The sequence below is a fragment of the Siphateles boraxobius genome, unplaced genomic scaffold (genome assembly GCF_051911475.1).
Source record: "Siphateles boraxobius isolate OS27281-9 unplaced genomic scaffold, OSU_SipBor_1 18, whole genome shotgun sequence".
NCBI classification, from domain to species: domain Eukaryota; kingdom Metazoa; phylum Chordata; class Actinopteri; order Cypriniformes; family Leuciscidae; genus Siphateles; species Siphateles boraxobius.
The window spans coordinates 238,196-259,367 of NW_027508788.1; the positions used below are offsets into that span (position 1 = coordinate 238,196).

General features: G+C 39.0%; 1 protein-coding gene across 4 annotated transcripts in view; it reads right to left on the reverse strand.

Annotated features, from left to right (window-relative positions):
- Window positions 1-21,172, reverse strand: part of whrna (whirlin a) — a 120,551-nt gene that overhangs the window by 20,611 nt on the left and 78,768 nt on the right. For 3 of the 4 annotated variants that reach the window (XM_077232763.1, XM_077232760.1, XM_077232761.1), the window contains 2 exons: window positions 11,711-12,024; window positions 8,887-8,923 (listed from right to left, as the gene is read on the reverse strand). In XM_077232763.1, the coding sequence (XP_077088878.1) occupies window positions 8,887-8,923; window positions 11,711-12,024 (351 nt within the window). The remainder of the gene's footprint in view (window positions 1-8,886; window positions 8,924-11,710; window positions 12,025-21,172) is intronic. The other variant, XM_077232762.1, reaches the window with a different exon arrangement.

Here is a 21,172-nt window from a genome sequence, read left to right on the forward strand (position 1 = left end):
ATCTCTGGTGTTACAACCTCCATGAATACCCGTTATGACATCACTCGACTGACAGCATCTTTAATCACGCGAACACATAATTGCTGATCAAAATCATAACTTTAAGACAGCACAATCAGGACAAGAGTATTATCTGCCGGAACTTTGCAGCATTGTGTGACAGAAACTCCAGCCGTGTCCCCACACATCACACCCCAGTGAATTTGAATAGGGCCTGAATGAGATCATTTAGCCCCAGATTGAGCTTTATCTTAAATGAACTGGAGATAAATCAGCTCTAAAAAAGGGCAGAAAGGCACTTTCTCTTAAATCAAATAGACCACAAATATAAAAATGAGAAAATAAAGTGTCATAGGGGATATGCTTCTGGACTGAAAGGAGGCTTGTCCTTGCAGTGATTGAGCAACATGAAGGTCAGGGAAGTGCAGTAAAGGGTTGGGCCAGGAAGAAATTGTGTCAATAAGGTATAATAATCGATACAACCAAAAATTTCACTTAGTTAGACAGACAGACAGACAGACAGACACAGACAGATGATTAAATAGATAGATATAGATAGATAGATAGATAGATAGATAGATAGATAGATAGATAGATAGATAGATAGAAAGAATCAAAGATAGAATGAAAGATGGATAGAACAATATAGATAGAGAGATAGACAGACAGAACGATCGTTAGAACGATAGAACAAGATAGATATATAGATAGAATGATAGATAGAACGATATAGATAAATAAAATGAGATAGATAGATAGAATTAAAGATATACAGACAGACAGAATGATAGTAGAAACGATAGAACGAGATAGACAGATAAATAGAGAGACAAACAGACAGAATGATAGAATGAGATAGACAGATAGAATGAGATGATAGATAGATAGCATCCCATATGACATGTTTTTTAATTAATTACTTGCTGATATAAATTGAATGTATTATTAAAACCTTATTTTTTTAATAAATACAAATGTTTATCTCTATATATTAATTTTATAATTTTATTTCTTTCGAATTTTATATTCGTCAGATATCATCCATATTAAAATGAAATGAAAGCATGCCAAAAATTGGTGCACAAATGGTAGCTCAGGTAGGTCAGAAAAACATTAGCGTTGTGTTTTAAAGTCATACTGCTCCATCAAAATGAAGCAAAAACAAATTAATTTCACTACTCCTGTCACATTACCTCTAACTACTTAAAACATAAGGCCATTGAGCAATAAATTAAATAATTAGATGATCAAGATGAGTGTCACCTTGGTTAGACGTTAATTAAAATGACAAATGTTTGGGTTCGGGAGCTGCTGTCGGTTACAGCTCTATCTGTCTCATTATCAGAGTTTTAATATGCTAACCGACAACATGGGGAAGATCCCAGTTCTCAGACTATATCACCGTCCCAGCCTGACTATGGCCCATGTCGAAATTGGAGCTTCATTTCCTCCCTCCTGAGCTACATTAAGTCCTGCGCTTGGAAGAGCACGTCTCTCCCGAAGAGATGATAGATTTTTACAGCTCTTTTTAGAACAGTGGCAGAGCGGTGCAGTCAATAGATGTCCTAAAGGCTCACCGGAGATAAGCTCTCTGAGATAAGCAATCATTCTTATATACAGACCAAACCAAACATAAAAACAACCTGTGAGTGCAGGTGTCAGTAGAAGTTTTCAAACAAATCTCAAAATGGTGACAATGTTGAAGACGACAGTTTGGATGGAGGGAAAATGCACTTTACAGCCATTACAGCTTTACAGCTATTTACAATCATTCTTGTTTAGGTTAAAACATATTTATATTATAATTATAATATAGGAATAAGGAATATAATTGTGGCAAGGACAGCTGGGCCGAGTGCTAATGAGTGTCAACTGCGTGCCACACTGGTCTCGAGTCCCACTGAGGAGTTCCGGAAGGATAAAAGTAGAAGTGACAACAGTGAAGGACAAGAGAGGACCAGGCCTGGACTTTATGTTGGCATTTTGTTTTAGTTTATGCGGCAGTCGTCCGTGAGGGGCTTTAGTTTTGTTTTGTTTTCGTTTGGAAAGTCTTTGGGTTGTGCTGGAGTAGACTTTACAGGGTGCATCACAACAACAACACAACATTTATTTCCATCAAAAGGTGCATTCATTTTTGGTCAAGATCTTGTATTGTCAATTCAAGAGTCAAGCTTTCTGTAAAGTCTATTCCAGCTAGGGATGCACGAATAATCAAAATGAAACCGCACGCGACTTGGCAAAGGCTGCAATTATTTTATGCGCAGTTTGTCAGTACAGAACGGCTGATTGGTAGTAAATGCTGCTCCATCTGAAAGCCAGAGGGCGCTCTCGCGCAGACACGCCAAATATGCCGAATAAACTAGCAGAATAATCAGAAGATTGCAACACTTTGATTGTTTAAACATGAATAATAAACACACAACTGCCTTATTCTGTGTAAGAAGCCACATCCTCTCACAGTCATTACGAAGTGGGTTTGGAGTAAAAGCATGTTATTAAATGTTGTCGTTTGTCGGACAAGAGGTTCATAAATGCTTCTCAGGTATGGAAAGATGTTTGACGCATGTTGCTTTTTCAAATGCACATTATAAGTGACTCAAACTCGCAGTGCTTTCAGATGAAGCAGCGTTTACAGAGCCATACATCAGTGACAAGCTGCGCATAAAAAATAAATCACAGCCTTTGCAATTTCAAAATCGCGATTTCATGAAAATTGCGATTATGTGGAGCCCTAATTCCAGCACATCCCAAAGACTTTCAATGAATTTAATATCTGGACTCAGAGGTGCCAATTCATGTGTGAAAATGATTCTTCATGCTCCCTCCCAACCGTTCTATCACAATTTGAGCCTGATGAATCTTGACCATTGTCATGCTGGAATATGGCCATGATGTGTTTTCCTACATGGATGTTTAAGAAATGAAAGGCTACACACTCAATCAGTTAGGGTTAGAAGAACTGTTGCCAAACATGTAACATGATAGAAACATAATCATCACTGCAATAATGATCCAATCATAGACTCGTAAGCATTTGGTTGGGCAGTTATAAAATCAAGTATGGAGCAGGACTTTTGATTTGGCTGAACTATACTACACTTGGTGTCAGTAGTGGAATATAAATCATAAATGTTACCTTTCACCTTTAGGTGACAGAATTCCCCAAGAGACCCTTTAGTCACCAATATCCTGAAATATTTTTGGAAATGTTAAAACTTTTTTTCTGTGCTTTGTTTACTTGGCTAATGCCGTTGTACTGAGCCCCCTAAGGGCCTAGTTCTGGTCTTAAATGGCCAATGTCAATTTGGAGAATTCAATCAGCTTCAAAATGAGGGCCGCTGAAATGGGTTTAATGAGTTGCGGCAATGAGCGGCAATGAGTTGGCAAGGACGGGGCTAGCGTCAAACAACGTAAGTCTCGCTTGGGATATATAGAGATTTCACATCAGGCAAGGGAAATAAGTGCCTTACTCAGCGAAGATTCGACAAGGTCACACAGCAAGGAATGTTGGCCTTAAAATAAGCTAAAAAACTTCAGCACACAACAGCAGAAAACTTCTGAGGCAGAATAATTATACTATTTGAAGACTTTGCCAAGTTCTCTCATATAACCAGGACAGACCGCAGTTTGATTTGTTTCTAGTTTGTGAGCGTTGTGAGTGTTAAATTAGGCAGAAAGTGTCAATTACAACCAGACATGAACTCACTCTCAAATAACTGAACCAGAAATTAGTTACTACAGTTTCTGAAAAATAACTAACCAAAACAAACATCGTAATTTTCTGTGTTTGCCACAGTTATGCTTAACTTGCTCCTATGTGACCTACAATTAGGCTAATCAACCCCCATCGACCCCGCATTGAGCTACGAGCAATTACTTTCCCAATTATTACGTGTTTACAGGGAGCTTTAAATGTACACTGACGAAAACATAATGAAGCATTTATGTGATTATTAATTTATATGCTTGGATCGTTCCGCAGACAAACACTGGGAAATCTTCTTAGGGAACTGAAAGACTAAAAAACGATTTGATGTGTAACCACGAAAATATCATTAATATATATAAATATTCCTTTTAAGCAATGCATGTGTGATGCAACATGTGCTTTTTTACTGCAGCTACTAAGAAAAACTCAAGTAATTATAATAATAACTGTAATTTTAATGTTATTTCATAGGAAATATGATAACTCAGGAGTGTCCATGTACAATTACACACTTATTTCTACAGATCAGGAGTGATTTATGGCTGACTGTGCCTTCTCGCAAAAACTGATGTATGTAACTTATCAATGTCCTCTGAAGCATCGAAGAGCTGTGAGTCTTTGGAATACAAAGTGAGTAGTTTACAGCAAAAGCTCATAGCCCACAGACATGAGCCCAGACACTTCATCTAACTGTGTCCTTTAGCCTGTCATTCCCACTGTATGCAATAATCAGTTCATGCACTGCTCGCGCTTTATAGGAATCTGTTGTTTTGTGCATAAACCTCGGCTTATAGAGGAGGACCTTGTAAAACCCCGTTCATCGGGTGGGTCACCTTGCTGTTTTTATTTCTCTCCACACTCTCACCGCCTATTTCTTATCCTGTCTTTTTATTTTGTCTTCCATTCTTGCACTCTCTTCTGTCCATATTTTTTCATTCTCCTATTATTAATTCCTGTTATGCAGACCATTTTCATGGGAAAGTTCAGTCAAAAAAGAAAATTCTGTCATCATATTCTCACCAAGCCGTTTTGGTTACCATTGACTTCCATTGTATGGACAAAAGAAAAAAGAAAAACCACTGAGACATTTCTCAAATTATCTTCTTTTATGTTCCACAGAATAAAGAAAATAATACAGGTTTTGGAACAACTTGAAGGGTGAATGACGACAGAATTTTCATATTTGGGTGAAATATCCTTTTAATATACTTGTTAAAATAGTATACTAACAATTTTTAAAGATGGAAATCACATTGGTTTGTTTCCATACAATTAAATTCACTTATATTTCTGCCATGTTCCCAGGTGCTATACTAATAAACTGACAATTTAATAAAAGGTGTTTCTTCATATTTTTTCTTTCTCCAAATGAAGGTTTCAAACAAAACAAAGCATTTTTTAATTGATAAACAATTTATACATGTCTCCAATATCTCTTTACATTCTGTAAATCTTTTGCAAATCACTTTATTAGGTGTTCAAGCACGAAGTGCTGAAAACCTATTGTAATTGCTATTTGAAAAAAAAACAACCTAAAACGCATCGTGCAGCCCAAACCGTAAGGCCTAGAGACTTGAAACCTGGCCAGGTGGTAGGGCCTCAGTTTGGGGAGAACCTATCAGAGTATGACCCCGATTGGCCCATAGGTGGCGCTACAGCAACCAAAAGTACTAAATTGCTCATAACTCCTAGACCGTTTGACTTGGAATCAAGCTTTTTGCACCACTGTGTTTCTCGATTTGAGCAACAAAAAATTTGTTATGGCCAATTTAGTCCAAAACCTACTTTTGCGAACTAGTCCCTGGTTTTTAGCCTGATCGGAACCAGACCAGTCTAGGACAATTCTCTGGACTTTCTAGATCAATAATTATCAAAAAAAAGTTGAACTTTGCCCTTTGGTTCACTGTAACAGGGTCGTTTAGAAAAGGGGGCGTGTCAAAATACACTCAAAAGCCTATAAATCATAAATAAAAACTCAGAACTTCACAAAAACTGATGAGCACATGTGTCATGACATGGTGAAGAAGCATGCAGAGTTTCATGGAGATCGGACCATAGGTGGCGCTATAACTGTCAAAATGCTTATATACCATTAAAAGAGATTTTCACAATAACATATCCCGTGTGTGTGTGTGTGTGTGTGTGTGTGTGTGTGTGTGTGTGTGTGTGTGTGTGTGTGTGTGTGTGTGTGTGTAAGCATGCATAATATAGTTAACAACTGGTTTGTTTTAGTGCAGAATACTGGTGAAATCAAGTGTGTTCAAAATGAAAGTGAGTCAGTAAGTGGTCTTCTATTGCCCTCTCTACTTATTAATAGTCTTTTCACATGTGCTTTTGCATTCATATATATAGACAATAATAAATCACTTATATAACATTTACTATTATAACACAATCATATTTTGTCAGAGTTTATCACTTCAATTGTTCTGATGCTTCACATAATGTCTATCAACGTGGTAAATCATGGTAAATAACGCCAGAAACATGGTAAATCATAGTAAATAAGGTAAATCATGCTAGAATCCTGGTAAATCATTCTAGAATGTGCTATATCATGGTAAATCATCCTATAACATGGTAAATCAAGGTAAACTAAGATAAACCATGGTAAACAATGTTATAATCATATTAAATCATACTAGAATGTGTTCAATTCTGGTAAACCATGTTAGAACAGGGTAAATCATGGTCAATCATACTAGAACTTGGTATATCATGGTTAACTATGGTAAATCATACTGGAACATGGTAAATCATACTGGAACATGGTAAATCATACTGGAACATGGTAAATCAAGAAAAATCAAACTGAAATGTGGTATATCATGGTAAATCATGCTAAAACATGGTCTATTTCATCTATGATGTCAGTGGTTAAATGCTTGCTACATAAAACTTAATGTCTTTTGATGCTTTTGTGCTTAACGGCCTTAAAGGCCTTAACTGCTTGAACACCGCTAAATGCTGCTTGCAGCTTTAATTATTATTATTATTTAAAAAAAAATATCTTTAACAAAAGCCAACTCATTTCACATCATCCTCTGGGAAGTGACTTTATTTCCGGTCTAAAAACAACAGCACAATGATAGAAATCAATATGATAATATAAATATTTAAAAAGATGGTTAAATGTCAAAATTTAAAAAAAAACGTATTCTCAATCTGTCACTTGCAATGGCTAAGTTTAGTGCTTTATTTAATCAAGGTATAATTAATAATACAGTTTAAGATAACACGTATCTGAAAGTGTGGTACATGCTTTTCTGGAACTACTTTCTTATATTAGACAAGCATATTCATTTTCATCAAGTCATAGTTCAAAAGGTATTGCATTACAGAAATGCCCCCTCTATTTTTTCCTGTTCACTCATATATATTATAATTTAGCTCTACGCCAGTCACACACACACACACACACACAAACACACACACACACACACACACACACACACACACACACACACACACACACACACACACACACACACACACACACACACACACACACACACACACACACACACACACACACACACGGGGATGGTAAGAATGTTAAGTGCATGAAACTTTTGAGGAAACCAGTCTGAATACAGATCAGCGTGGATACCATATGCCCAGGGGATCAAAGCTCTTCTGGCAGCATCTACCTGACACACTCTTTACTCAGACCAAGACGAAAATTTACAGCGATACCACCTTCCTCTTTCATCCCATTCTCTTCCATCTCTTGCCCTTCCTGTGTCTTTCAGTTCTCCTGCTCTCCTCATTACGTACGCGCATCCCTCGTCCTCTTTCCTTGTGGCCGCAGTACGGGAACAAGTGCACGATTGCCTAGCAAGAGTCAGAGCCACAATCGCCCTGTTCCCATATCAACCTTGTGGTTCAGAAATAATGATAGCGACTCTGTCCAAATATGATATGATCTGTGAATCAGACTCTTTTTTCTTTTTTCTTTTTTTTATTAGTCTGGCTACGATAGACAAAATCACACAAGGACTGGTTCTTTAGATTATCAAAGTAATGCAAATACATGAGTCTGAACTATTATGCAGCTTAAATGCTGGCTGACTCATTTGCATAACGACAATATATATATATATATATATATATATATATATATATATATATATATATATATATATATATATATATATATATATTCACTATTGAGGACAAAAGGGAGGCTCTTTGAACATAAATGGACCTGCAGAAAAGTTATGCACTTCCTGTGTGAATTCCTGTTATGCACTACTTTTTGAACTCATTTGAATTTCTTTTATATAACGTAGGGAAGTGTTCAAAGAGTACCCCATACTTTCAGAAATATGTTTTGGTCAAGCTATGGCACTTACCAAGTGTCTTAGTGTGAGTGCGGCAATCCTGAAGGCACTGTTCCAATGTCTATAATTAATAATGTATTGCCTTTGAATTTCCTTTATTTAATGGCTCTGCAAATAATTAAAATTTTAATAAATGTAATATAATTAATACATTTTAATTGAATATTTTTTTATGCAGTTGAGCACCAGTGACTGATTTCTATATTTTTTATATTAAACTATTTATATATAAAATAAAGTGGTCTTTATTTAATTTCGACAAACTACATCATTAGAAAGGTCAAAGTCTTTCTGACCTCTGTTTTGTTATAAATAACATATAGTGACAATAATTTCAAATTTTTTCTCAGGAGATATGCAAAATAAAAGTCCATGCCTTTCATATGAAATATGATGCATTACATGTAATGTATTATTAACATATTTAAATATTAATTAATATTTAATATATCAAGTAATTTATTATTTATATTTCTGTAAAGCTGCTTTGAAACAATATGTATTGTGAAAAGTGCTATACAAATAAATGTGAACTGAATTGAGTTGAGTTGAACTCGTCAAATTATTAAATACTTTCGTTTAAAATTTAAAATCATTTGACAGGCCTAAATATGATATGGATATGAAAATGTACGGCATAGTAGAAATTATCCTTATGGGTTTTCGTGAGCAAGACAGCTCTATAATGACAATAAAATGGGTACAGTCTGAAGACCACCAGGATTTGCCAAGATTACTTCAAAAATCACCTTCACGATTTAGCTCACTCTTTTAACACTGCTGAAACCAAACGGTTGAGAACATCCTGTTCAAATATAGAAACAAAGTACTCACCTTTCCTGAAGCTGATGCTCCCTGGTCCATAGAGAGGCTGTGAGAGAGAAGTAAATATGGAGAAATCAATACCAGATACATGCTCTACAGCCTCTTCAAGAATCCACAAAGAGATACAGAATCATACAGAGACTCTGACACACCTGCCATGTATGAAACTAATCTAGTTTGTGGTTTTAGATCTAAGTGAGATGGAATATTCATCAAAGAATTCTGAACAAAAATTGTATCATGGTTTCCAAAAAATATTAAGCAGCACAACAGTTTTCAGCATTGAAAATAATAATAAGAAATGTTTCTTGAGCAGAGTATCAGCATATTATAATGATTTCTGACAGATCATGTGACACTGAAGACTGGAGTAATGATGCTGAAAACGTAGCTTTGCAATCACAGGAATAAATTACATTTTAAGTATATTAAAATAGAAAACAGCTCATTTAAATTGTAATAATATTTCACAATATTTATGTTTTTACTGTATTTTTGATTAAATAAATGCATCCTTGGTGAGCAAGAGAATTTTTTTACCAATCCCATGTATTATTATATTATATTATCAACAAAGCTGAATGGTCAATTGCTGTATTGCCAGGTCATGGTTGTATAAATGACCACTAAACTTCAAATGACCATTGTGCCAGACAACCGATTTCCAACATAGCTGTGCTAGTTTCACATTCACTCTGTAGCCTTTTGCAATCAAATCAAGAATAGCAATTTATCAAAAAGTCAATCTGGTCTGTAACAATGATAGGTGCAAACACTTCCCTGTGCCAGTTCTGCCCTTGGCTTTAACTTGAGTCCGTACCCCAGACCATCAGAAGCTTGATAATAAGCCTTTTTATAAAATGACACCTTGCATTTTTCCCCTGGCATGAGAGCAGAGCAACCGGCTCACTTCATCAGCTAACCTCCATTAAAGAGAAGGTCCAGAGAGCTGGCACAAGACACACCTGAGCTGCTTTATGATCCTGTTAGTGTGCTGCGCGTACACACACACACACACACACACACACACACACACACACACACACACACACACACACACACACACACACACACACACACACACACACACACACACACACACACACACACACAACAGGTTCATAATCTCCAAACAGGCCGTAAAAGACCAGCAGTGTCTGGAATAATACCATGAACAGACTCCTTACAGTTTACAGTCCACCAAGAGCAAGTGGAAAGATTCTAATATTCAGAACAAAATAATTAAAGCCCAGCTATTGTATAATTTGTTCTTAAAACAATAAATTGAACTAAGCCAGGAAGCTTCACTTCAGTCCTAATTAAATTACTTTGACTGAAATGTACAGTAAATTTTTAATTTATTAAACAAGAATGTTAAGTCACACCACCAAGATGTTATTGGGGCTATATCTAAAAACAAATGAATAAATCAGCAACTATTTGTCAGTATTAGTTTGCATATTGCTTAATTTACAATACAGGGACATGGAAACACGTCTAGAAATATATTATAGGCCAAAGCTTACTCATAAGTCTGTATTAAAAAAATATGATTTCCTCAGGCTTTTCAGTTATGGTACTGCTACTTTTGGTGGCTTCGCACTTCTTCCCTGCATGGAGGATGTTGGAAACCATCAAGTCTGTCAATAAATGACACGCCAAGACCTTATGAATCTAGTTAGAGACCTTGGATATTTTTCTTTTCACTGCTCCGTTAACACTAGCCAGATAACACACCAAGAGACCAGCAGTGCAGTCGGACAAACTAGATTTAGCGAAGCCCAAATTTTTCAATATTTTTTATGATTATAATTCAATATATCTAACCTATTTATTTATTGAAATGACTAGGGTGATAAAATAAAATGTTCCAACCAAACTGTTTAAAGCCATACATATGCCAAAAATAAGACGCTAATATTTTCTGTTTAGCAATGAATGCAGAATCCGTTTTTTCTCTAATGTCCCCCCACATTCTTTGGCTAGCTATTTGCAACAAGATAATTGCTGCCAAGACCGGCAACACAACAAATCTGATGAAGCACTTGACAGTGCACTGAATAAACTTACGAGCAGAAAGTTGCTCCGTCTTCGACTGCAAGAAAAACTGGATCACGTAACAAATGAACCAAAAGTCAGCATATAGGATACTGCCTCACAGACAAGAGAAATAGCCATATAGAAAACAAATACTCTGATTATAAAATCCAAATGAAAGGTTTGTTTTGCGGCAAGTATGCATACGCTTGAGCGCCGAATAGGCTATATATTACACCTATATATATTAAAGGTTCGTTATGGTTTAGTATTAACCCCAGTATATATTTAAGTTATTAGATTAATATAAACGTGCAATTAGTCAACTAATGGCTTAAATGAATGACCAGTCGACTAGAAAATCTTTACTTGGGGGCAGCTCTAATTGATAACAAATGTTTTAACTAGTAATTTTCTTACTTATTGTGAAAATGATTGCACCAAAAATAAACTGACAGCTCTCATTCAAACAGAGAGAGCTGATTTTTATTGACAGACAGAAATATCACCTGTGTTGGGGTTAACGCATTGTAAGTAACGTGAGTTGCATAATGAGATTACTTTAGAATATTACACAATAATTAAATATGTTAAACAACACAAATATACTTTATGCATTTAATCTCGCTTTATTAACGGATATCTTTGCTGCTGACCTTTGATTATCTGAATTGGATACTAATAAGCTTATAAGCATAGCTTTCTTATCTATTCACATGACTCCCTTCTCTCTCTCTCTCTCTCTCTCTCTCTCTCTCCTTATTTCCTCACATTCCCATCACCCCTTCACACTCACCCTGTGACACTGCTGCTGGCAGAACTCTCTGTGATCTGCGAGCTTGCGATCCACTTGGTCTCGCCCACTACGGTGCGGGCATGAGGCAGTCGCCCGACATCCTTCACCGTCATCATCAGATGGTGTGAAGACTTCAGCACTCGTACGGCTTCATCGTGTGGGATGCCGAGGAAACTCCGTCCGTTCACCTCAAGGATCTGATCTCCCACCTGTGGAAAAGACGGGGCAGAGACAGGAGAAGGTGGGTGGGCCGGTGGTGGCAGAGCAGGCCGGGAAGTGAAAGGGAGTCGTGATGAGGCCGGGGACGGGGCGGTCTGGATATCGAATATGGTACAGTGGTGTGGTCAGGCCAAATTTGTGGAACAATAGAGAAGGTTTTGGTGAGATAAATAGAAAGTCCATTATGGTGACTGACTACAAAGAACACATTAATAGACAAACACATTTTAATTATTCATGCCCACTTTAAAAAGAGAATACAAAAAGAGCACAAGTTAAAGAAATTGCACAAAATATGCCTTCTCCAAAATAATAGCTGTATAGCCTAAATTTCTAAATACAAAAATAAAGACCTTAAAAAGCCTAAAGACTAGGGTTTTTTCAAGCATTGTTGTTATTGTTTAATACAACTAAAACTTTTAAAAATCATGAGGCTAGCTATATGCTCTTATTCAACTTAAAAATAATTTTATAGGAAAATACAAATGTTTCCTTGGCAACTGCATGAAATATATATGTTGGAGTACTAAAATTACTAAACTAAAAAGTATATATAATAATACTAATGACAAATGCACATAAAAACTATACTACTTCAACTAAAATTAAAACTGACAAAGAATAATAATATTTTTTTTCAAAATATTAATAAATTCTGTATTAGTATATAAATTATATTTAAATAATAATAACGATTTTCCAAGGACCCCCAAATATGATGATTTCCTTGCAAGGTTCCCTTTCCAAAAATATAAAGCCACTAAATATTTAAATGTAAAAAACATGATATTAAAGGTAATATGTTGTTTTGAAAATATAAATAGTGAATTAAAAATTATCTCATGATTTCCAACCAGCCTTAAAGTACAGTGAAAACTCTAATATTGTAAATGTCTTATGGCATTAAGCATATTAAATCAATATCTTAATGTGTTAATGTTAAAATATACTATACTTAAACACACTTTGTAAAAAAAAAAAAAAAAGTATATATATATATATATATATATATATATATATATATATATAATTATCTAATCAACCAATCACATGGCAGTTGCTTCAATGCATTTAGGGGTGTGGTCCTGGTCAAGACAATCTCCTGAACTCCAAACTAAATGTCAGAATGGGAAAGAAAGGTGATTTAAGCAATTTTGAGCGTGGCATGGTTGTTGGTGCCAGACGGGCCGGTCTGAGTATTTCACAATCTGCTCAGTTACTGGGATTTTCACGCACAACCATTTCTAGGGTTTACAAAGAATGGTGTGAAAAGGGAAAAACATCCAGTATGTGGCAGTCCTGTGGGCGAAAATGCCTTGTTGATGCTAGAGGTCAGAGGAGAATGGGCCGACTGATTCAAGCTGATAGAAGAGCAACTTTGACTGAAATAACCACTCGTTACAACCGAGGTATGCAGCAAAGCATTTGTGAAGCCACAACACGCACAACCTTGAGACGGATGGGCTACAACAGCAGAAGACCCCACCGGGTACCACTCATCTCCACTACAAATAGAAAAAAGAGGCTACAATTTGCAAGAGCTCACCAAAATTGGACAGTTGAAGACTGGAAAAATGTTGCCTGGTCTGATGAGTCTCGATTTCTGTTGAGACATTCAGATGGTAGAGTCAGAATTTGGCGTAAACAGAACGAGAACATGGATCCATCATGCCTTGTTACCACTGTGCAGGCTGGTGGTGGTGTAATGGTGTGGGGGATGTTTTCTTGGCACACTTTAGGCCCCTTAGTGCCAATTTGGCATCGTTTAAATGCCACGGCCTACCTGAGCATTGTTTATGACCATGTCCATCCCTTTGTGGCCACCATGTACCCATCCTCTGATGGCTACTTCCAGCAGGATAATGCACCATGTCACAAAGCTTGAATCATTTAAAATTGCTTTCTTGAACATGACAATGAGTTCACTGTACTAAAATGGCCCCCACAGTCACCAGATCTCAACCCAATAGAGCATCTTTGGGATGTGGTGAATGGGAGCTTCGTGCCCTGGATGTGCATCACACAAATTTCCATCAACTGCAAGATGCTATCCTATCAATAAGGGCCAACATTTCTAAAGAATGCTTTTAGCACCTTGTTGAATCAATGCCACGTAGAATTAAGGCAGTTCTGAAGACGAAAGGGGGTCAAACCCAGAATTAGTATGGTTTTCCTAATAATCCTTTAGGTGAGTGTATATATATATATATATATATATATATATATATATATATATATATATATATATATATATATATATCCCAAATTGCGTGTTAAATGTAAATGCACAAAATACATTGCATTCCAAAAGCCTTTAACCTAGAAACTGGATTTAAAAACACAGGATAAAAAGAGAGGGAGAGGATTTTGCCTCCTTATTTCAGTCCACCACATGGCACTGAAATCAAAATATTCAATTTAGATGGCAAGGCATGTAGTCCTGCTTTTACTGTATATTTGATACATCAATCACTTCATTTCTCGGTATTGGATGAGAAACTGAATTGTTGCCAAAAAGTAGAGACATGCTGCAACTTAAGTTCAGTCCTGAGCTACAAATGTGTGACATTTCTTCTGCATCGTTTTGACAGTCTACAAAGCCAATCTCCTCATCTTATCTCATCTCATCCATTCATCTTCCCACTCGTTGATCTGCTCTTTATCTTGTTCCCATGCTCCCTCTGCTTGTCACTCATTTATCTCACTCATTGTTTCTTCTTTTGCCAGTCTGACTCTGAGTAAAATATTTCTATTTGTGAAGCTCTTACTGTGGGATTAACTCGTCACAACAGCAAACTGGCTCCATTTCTCTCAGTCTCACTCCCTTTCGGTTTTCATCAATATCTTCTCTCAGTTTCATTCCAGGTCTCTTTATAGATCAATATCTGTACTGCCCCTCTGCCCGCCCAAAGATGCTTGAGGGTAATTAAAGAGGCTTTGGAGTAATTATGACATTAATAAATTATGGTGTTGTGCAGCTTTGTTTTCCCAAAGAACACAAGAAAGGTATTTTAAATCAATGTGACAGATACAAGCTCTTGCTCGTATCTATAGCAAAGATACTGATCATAGCAAAATATCTGATCATTAGCCTCAGGTTTATCTCCGTATCACTGCAGAGTGTTCAAACACCATGGGATACCAGATACGGTTATTACAGGAAACACATCAAACCACTGAGGAATGTGAGTGAGGACTGAGTAAGTGAAAAAAAGACCCCAAAAATTAAAGTTGTTCCAAACTGGTTTGCCTTTCTTTCTTCTATGAAACAAAAAAAGAGAGAATCTCAAGAATGTCCACGCATTATTATTATTATTATTTTATTACAAAAAAACAGTGCTAAACAGCTATAAAACTCCAAAAAGGACAACAACAAAAAAAACCTTAAATGAATTGGAATCGCATATATTCAAACTTGACTTCAGTCTGTTCCTCTCGCAAAACAAAAATAAATAAATCTGAAATGAAATAAAATTAGATGTAATTAAAAATTAAACTAAACTAAACATTAGAACTGAACTTTAAACTGAACTAATAAATGAAGTTGAAGTACTAAAATGACTAAATCTAAAACTTTCAAACTTTGTATTAAATAGATGAAATCTATTCTATTTATAGATTTATAGAAATAGAATCTATTTATAGATTCTATCTATATGTTCTATTCTATTTATTTATATGTGCTATTGCTACGTTTTTCATTGATGACCGTTTACTTGTGTGTAATAATCTTTTGAAATTTATATTTGTAGTTTTAGGTGTATTATCGAAATTGGAGAATTAGGAATCGAGAATTGTTAAATGCACTGGTATTTAAAATTGTGGGTGTCATAACCTTATTTTTTTATAATACAAGGAGACATGGTTCGAAAACAATAACTATTTTATTAATTTATTACTTTTTTGTGATGGCCAATAAAAATGTTATCATTAAATTCATTGAATCGAAAATTGAATCAAGAATCAAATCGAATTGAGACCTTGTGAATCGAAATCGAATCTGGACACCTGTATCGATACCCAGCCCTACTCACTATTCCACATTCACAGCGTCGTTGTGTTTGTAATCGTGCTCTTGCAAACTATTATAACTCAAACTTTCAGGGAAGATGCTTTTAAATAAAGACTGAAAGAGTTGCTGGTAGCTTAGTGATGGTGATGCTGAAGTCATGCAACAGTGGTGTAGTTTGTTTATAACTTACATTTAGCTTTTGACTTCTGACGACTGTATATACACAACATAACATAAAAGTTGTTCATTTTTGATTTCAGATTATCATGATGAACAAAATGCTGAAGAATCATAAGCTTTTGTTAGTCAAAAGACCTTATTTTCTGCAATAATCCAAAATAAAATCATATTGGATTTTTGTCGAGGGAACCATGGTGATGCTAACTTCCGGGTTGGCCCACAAAAATCCGTCATTCCTGCACCACTCTATAATCTCTCTCTTTCTTTTAAAAAAAATCCTCCATCTCTTTTCCTTTCATTGCATTTTGCACTTCTTGCCCTGAAGGAATGACAGCGATTTGTTGCCTCAAAGCAACCTGCAGTCATTCATTTTCAACGAGAGATATCGATTTCCAACAACATGAGAGACAACTTCATGCAAATGAGCAGCGGGTGATGCTGTGACTACCAATGGGAAAGCATGCAGTCAACTAGAAAGTTGAGCAGTCAACAAGAAACCAACAGCAAAGACTCGAATGGCCTCCAGAGATTTCATCGCTGTCAGTGCGAACGCCCTTGAGAGTGATGAGAAAAATGCTTGGCATTTGGAAAAATGCCTGCCCCGACCACGGCATCCGTGACATTTCTCTCCTTCCCGCTTCTCTATAGTGATGGAGGATGAAGGAGATGATGAAAGAGAAGAAGGATGAGAAATCGGCTTGGCTGTTTGTTTTCCCCAAATGACTCCAATATTCGTACAGCAATCAGGAACAGTGGGCTAATGTACACAGCAATCACACTCTGTTACAAATTCAGGTCTGTGAGAGGAATAACATCTGCTCTACGTCAAACGTCAGAACACAGTGCATCACTCATTCTTCATTTAGCAAAGTAATTTAGAGGCTACTGCTGTAAGCCAAATACAAGAATATAAATATCTATCTTTATACATATTCACTTTATCCCCTTTGTCGTTTTAGGCCTGGTTTCACAGACAGGGCTTAGATTAAGCCTTAGTTCAATTAGGGAATTTAAGTAGCTTTTTTAAATGTGCCTTAGAAAAAAAACATTACTGGTGTGCATCTTGAGACAAAACAATGGCACTGACATTTTAAGATATCAAAAGAAGTTACTTTCAGTTAAAAGAAAAGCCTTGTCTTTGAAACTGGGGCTAAATGTTTTCTATGTTTTCAGATCATTGGCGGAACTTCCACAGTGTAGAGACAGCGCGTGCGCATGGTTGCCAGATTGCAAATATTAAGTAAAACACCGGGCAGAAAATGTATCATTTTAACAGAAAAGCTCTGATTGGGGGATTAAAAATCTTTAAATCTGTCAACCGCAAGGATGAAAGTTTAAAAACAGTCTGTAATATTTTGCCGCCTCTTTTAAGTCAACAAAAACAAAGAGAGGTTTTAGTAAAGTAAAAATTTTGTCTCATCTTTTTTCATCAACGGTACTGCATGTTGATATAGTCACAGATATTGTTCAGTATCTCGTCTCATTTTAGTCATGAAAAAAAGGTTGTTTTCATTAGAGCCCGACCGATATATCGGCGGGCGATATTATCGGCCGATTTTAGGCATTTTCCTAACTATCGGTATCGGCATTTATAATGGCCGATAAATGAATATTTTAAAAAAATGCGGGTACGGTGATTCATGTAAGGGTGGCGCTGCCAATAAAGCACCTAAAAGCTGTCACAAGAACTGGCAAAAATAATGATTATGAATACAACAAATATAGCAAGGAGACATTTTAATTGTTTATTAATAAACAAGTGTTTTCAGTCAGTGTCAGCCAAAGATGAAGTTGACGATGCTGACTCGCGATCTTCAGTGAGCGCGTGCCAGAGAGAAATGCACATTTCATACGATTACATGAGTCTGTCTGTCTTTCGTTTTGAATTGTTCTGTTTAAAAGTAGACATTTCAATATAGATATATTTCAATTCTCAGGTCTATACGCTGAGTTTCGGTTCATGAGACGAGCTCCAGTTCACCCGCAGGCGCCTCCGTGTCGAGATTATCTATCGTCTGCTAAATTTACTTCTTATAAATTAAATCCAGGCAAATGGCTGATGAAACATTGATTAAAATTAAGATACAATTAATACAAAACGAAATTCACTTTGAAACGAAAGGTTCTCTTTCATCATCTCGTGTTCGAGATCCACCTATGGGAAGGGCATCCGTACCTGACCTCTGCAGAAGCATCCAATTGCACCAAGTCTGGCTAGACAGACAGAAGCGCGCAGCCAATGCCAGGTGAGGCCACACCCCCTCACCTAAGGGCATATAACATCTGGGCGCGCTGCTATTCCTCAGTTGACATTCGCTTCTCGCGATCTCTGCATCTCACAGCTCGGTTGGATTTTTACACTGCTCACCTCGTGTCTTCAGGAGGACATATCGACCAGATCAGCCTCCGCCGGACGTGACAGTTGTTTATTTTTCAACTACTGCTGCTTTGCATTCGGAGCCGCCCACGCTCTCGCTATTTTCACCGTTTCTCCTCACGGCTGCCCGCCACGGATTTCTCCGTTTTCTTCGCTGGTATGTCACTGTCTAAGCCTGCAGCCTCTCCAGGGGATAGCATGTCACGGGCCTGCCCGGCCGCGTGTGGTGCCCTCATCGCAGCTAAGGATCTTCATCAGCTTTGCGTGGTCTGTTTGGGTCTTAAGCACGCTCGGGAAGCCCTTGAAAACCCGGAGAATTGCAGTTTCTGCCTCTTGCTGCCTAGGAAGCTGCTAAAACGCCGTCTTAAGGTGGCAGTGACACAGTGCACCGGGCTCAGCCCTTCTGACTCGGACGGGGGACACGGTGATGACGACGCGCTACCGGGGGCCTCCCGGGGCGCAACGTCTCTCGTCTGGGCTGACCAGCCCAATCCCGCCTTCCCCGAGGAGGACATCTTCGGGGACAACCTCACTCTCGTCCACGACCTGCCCGGTTCTGGCGAAGAGGAGGATGCGGCCATTCTTGGGGTTTCAGAGGACGAGGAGGCCATCCCGCCCTCTGGTGTTCCCCAGGCTACGGCCCACGCGGTTCTGCCTCAAGCCATCCTCCTGGAAGTGTGTGAGGGAGCGGCCGCTCGTCTCAACATCGAATGGCCGGCACCGCAGAGCGCCACCGACCAGGAGAGGGATATTTATGATGGGAAAGTGCTGGGACCCCCTCCCGGCCCGAGGAAACAACTCTTCCCCATCCTCCCGGCGTGCGCGAAGCACATGAGAAATTATTGGAGCGACCCGCTCGACTTCAAACACGGTCTCACGGGACTCGAGGTTAAGGACATGGCGGCGCACGGTATGGGCGAACCTCCCACCGTCGAACCTTCCATCGCCAGGCACCTTAACCCCGCTCAGGGCGGGCTGCTCGCTCCCCCCAAGCCGGTCTTGCCCAACAAGATGGACCGTTTTGCTGCCTCCGTTCACCAGGCAGCTTATAAGTCCTCGGCCGTGGCTGTCAGGGCCCTTAACGTTTCTTCGCTCCTCTCCGCCTACCAGGCGGAGATCCTTGAAGAGTTAGGGCAACAATTGGAAAAGGGAAATCCTTCTGAAACCCTGTGGAAGGAGATCCTAACGGTGAACGACCTCGTCCTCCGTAACGCTCGGCAGGCCGTCCAAGCTTGCGGGCGCTCCATGGCGCTTTCCGTGGTCGGAGAGCGCGCGCTCTGGCTGAACCTGTCGGGACTCCCTGACAGTGAGAAACGGCGCATCGCGGGCGCGCCGGTGGAGCCCGGCCGGGCTCTCTTCGGCCCCGCCGTCGCACTGATGCAACAACGGTGTGACGATAAGAAAAAGGAGGATGAGGCCTTCAAACTTTGCCTTCCTAGGAAGTCAGTCCCACGCCAGGCGCCCCCTGTGCGTTTGCCTAACCCACCGGCCACGGGACGACAGTTTCATCAGGGCAGAGAAAAGCCCCGCAACAAACCACCCCCTCGGCAACATAACCCAGCACCTACACACAAGCACTGGGGTAAGCCCGCTCCCGCCGCGGCCGCGGCCGGGAGACCTGCGAATTCCAACCCCACCGACTCGAAACGCAAGCGGCCTGCCTGATGTTCAGCCGATGGGGGCTTCGAGTCCATGTTCACGGGCCGCAAGCCCTTCGGACTCCCCTCCTCTTCTAGGACCCCCGTCCAAAAAACCCAGGGGGTCCCGCGGATGGGTCAGCTCTCCGTGTGTAAACGAGACTGCCCAGCTCGTGTGTTCGAGAGATGTGTGTTTTCCCCCCACGTTCAGGGGGCCCTTTGTAAGGGAAAGTTTAAGCTCAGTGACACCACACTGCCCACACTCTGTTCCCCTCACTCTCTCAATAAAGGCTTCGGCCCCAGTGTTTGCCCAACACATAACACACAAAACACAAAAAAATACGAATCAAATGAATTCGTTTCGGCGGGAAAACCTCTCTCCGCAGAGAGAATTCATCTCACTGCAGAGAGAGGAAATCCCTCCGAACCCCTGCATGTCGCCTCTAGTGTACCCACTAGATGGCGCCATTGCATCACAAATAAACCTGTCGGTCTCACACAGCTCCGCTCTGGCCCGAGCGGGAGCTCTCGCGAGTCACGAAGCGGCTTGGCGAACCGTTTCAGCTCCCGAGTGGGTGATGCGTACAGTAATGCAGGGTTACAGATTGCAATTCGCAGTAAAACCCCCGCATTTCAACGGCATTCTCTTTTCTCACACGGAAGAGAACGCCTCTCACATTCTGAAAGAGGAAATTTCATCTCTCTTAAACAAGGGAGCGATTCAGGTGGTACCTCCCAATCTGATGAACCAGGGTTTTTATTCCCGTTATTTTCTGGTCCCGAAAAAAGGCGGCTCTCTCCGCCCTATCTTGGACCTTCGAGTGTTGAACAAACATTTGAGGAAATACAATTTCAGAATGCTGACACAAGGCGCACTCGCCCGTGCCATAAAACAGAACGACTGGTTCACATCAGTCGATCTGAAAGATGCTTTCTTTCACATAAGCATCTATCCTCCGCACAGGAAGTTTCTTCGTTTCGCCTACCAGGGCATATGTTACGAATTCACAGTTCTTCCGTTTGGACTCAGTTTGAGT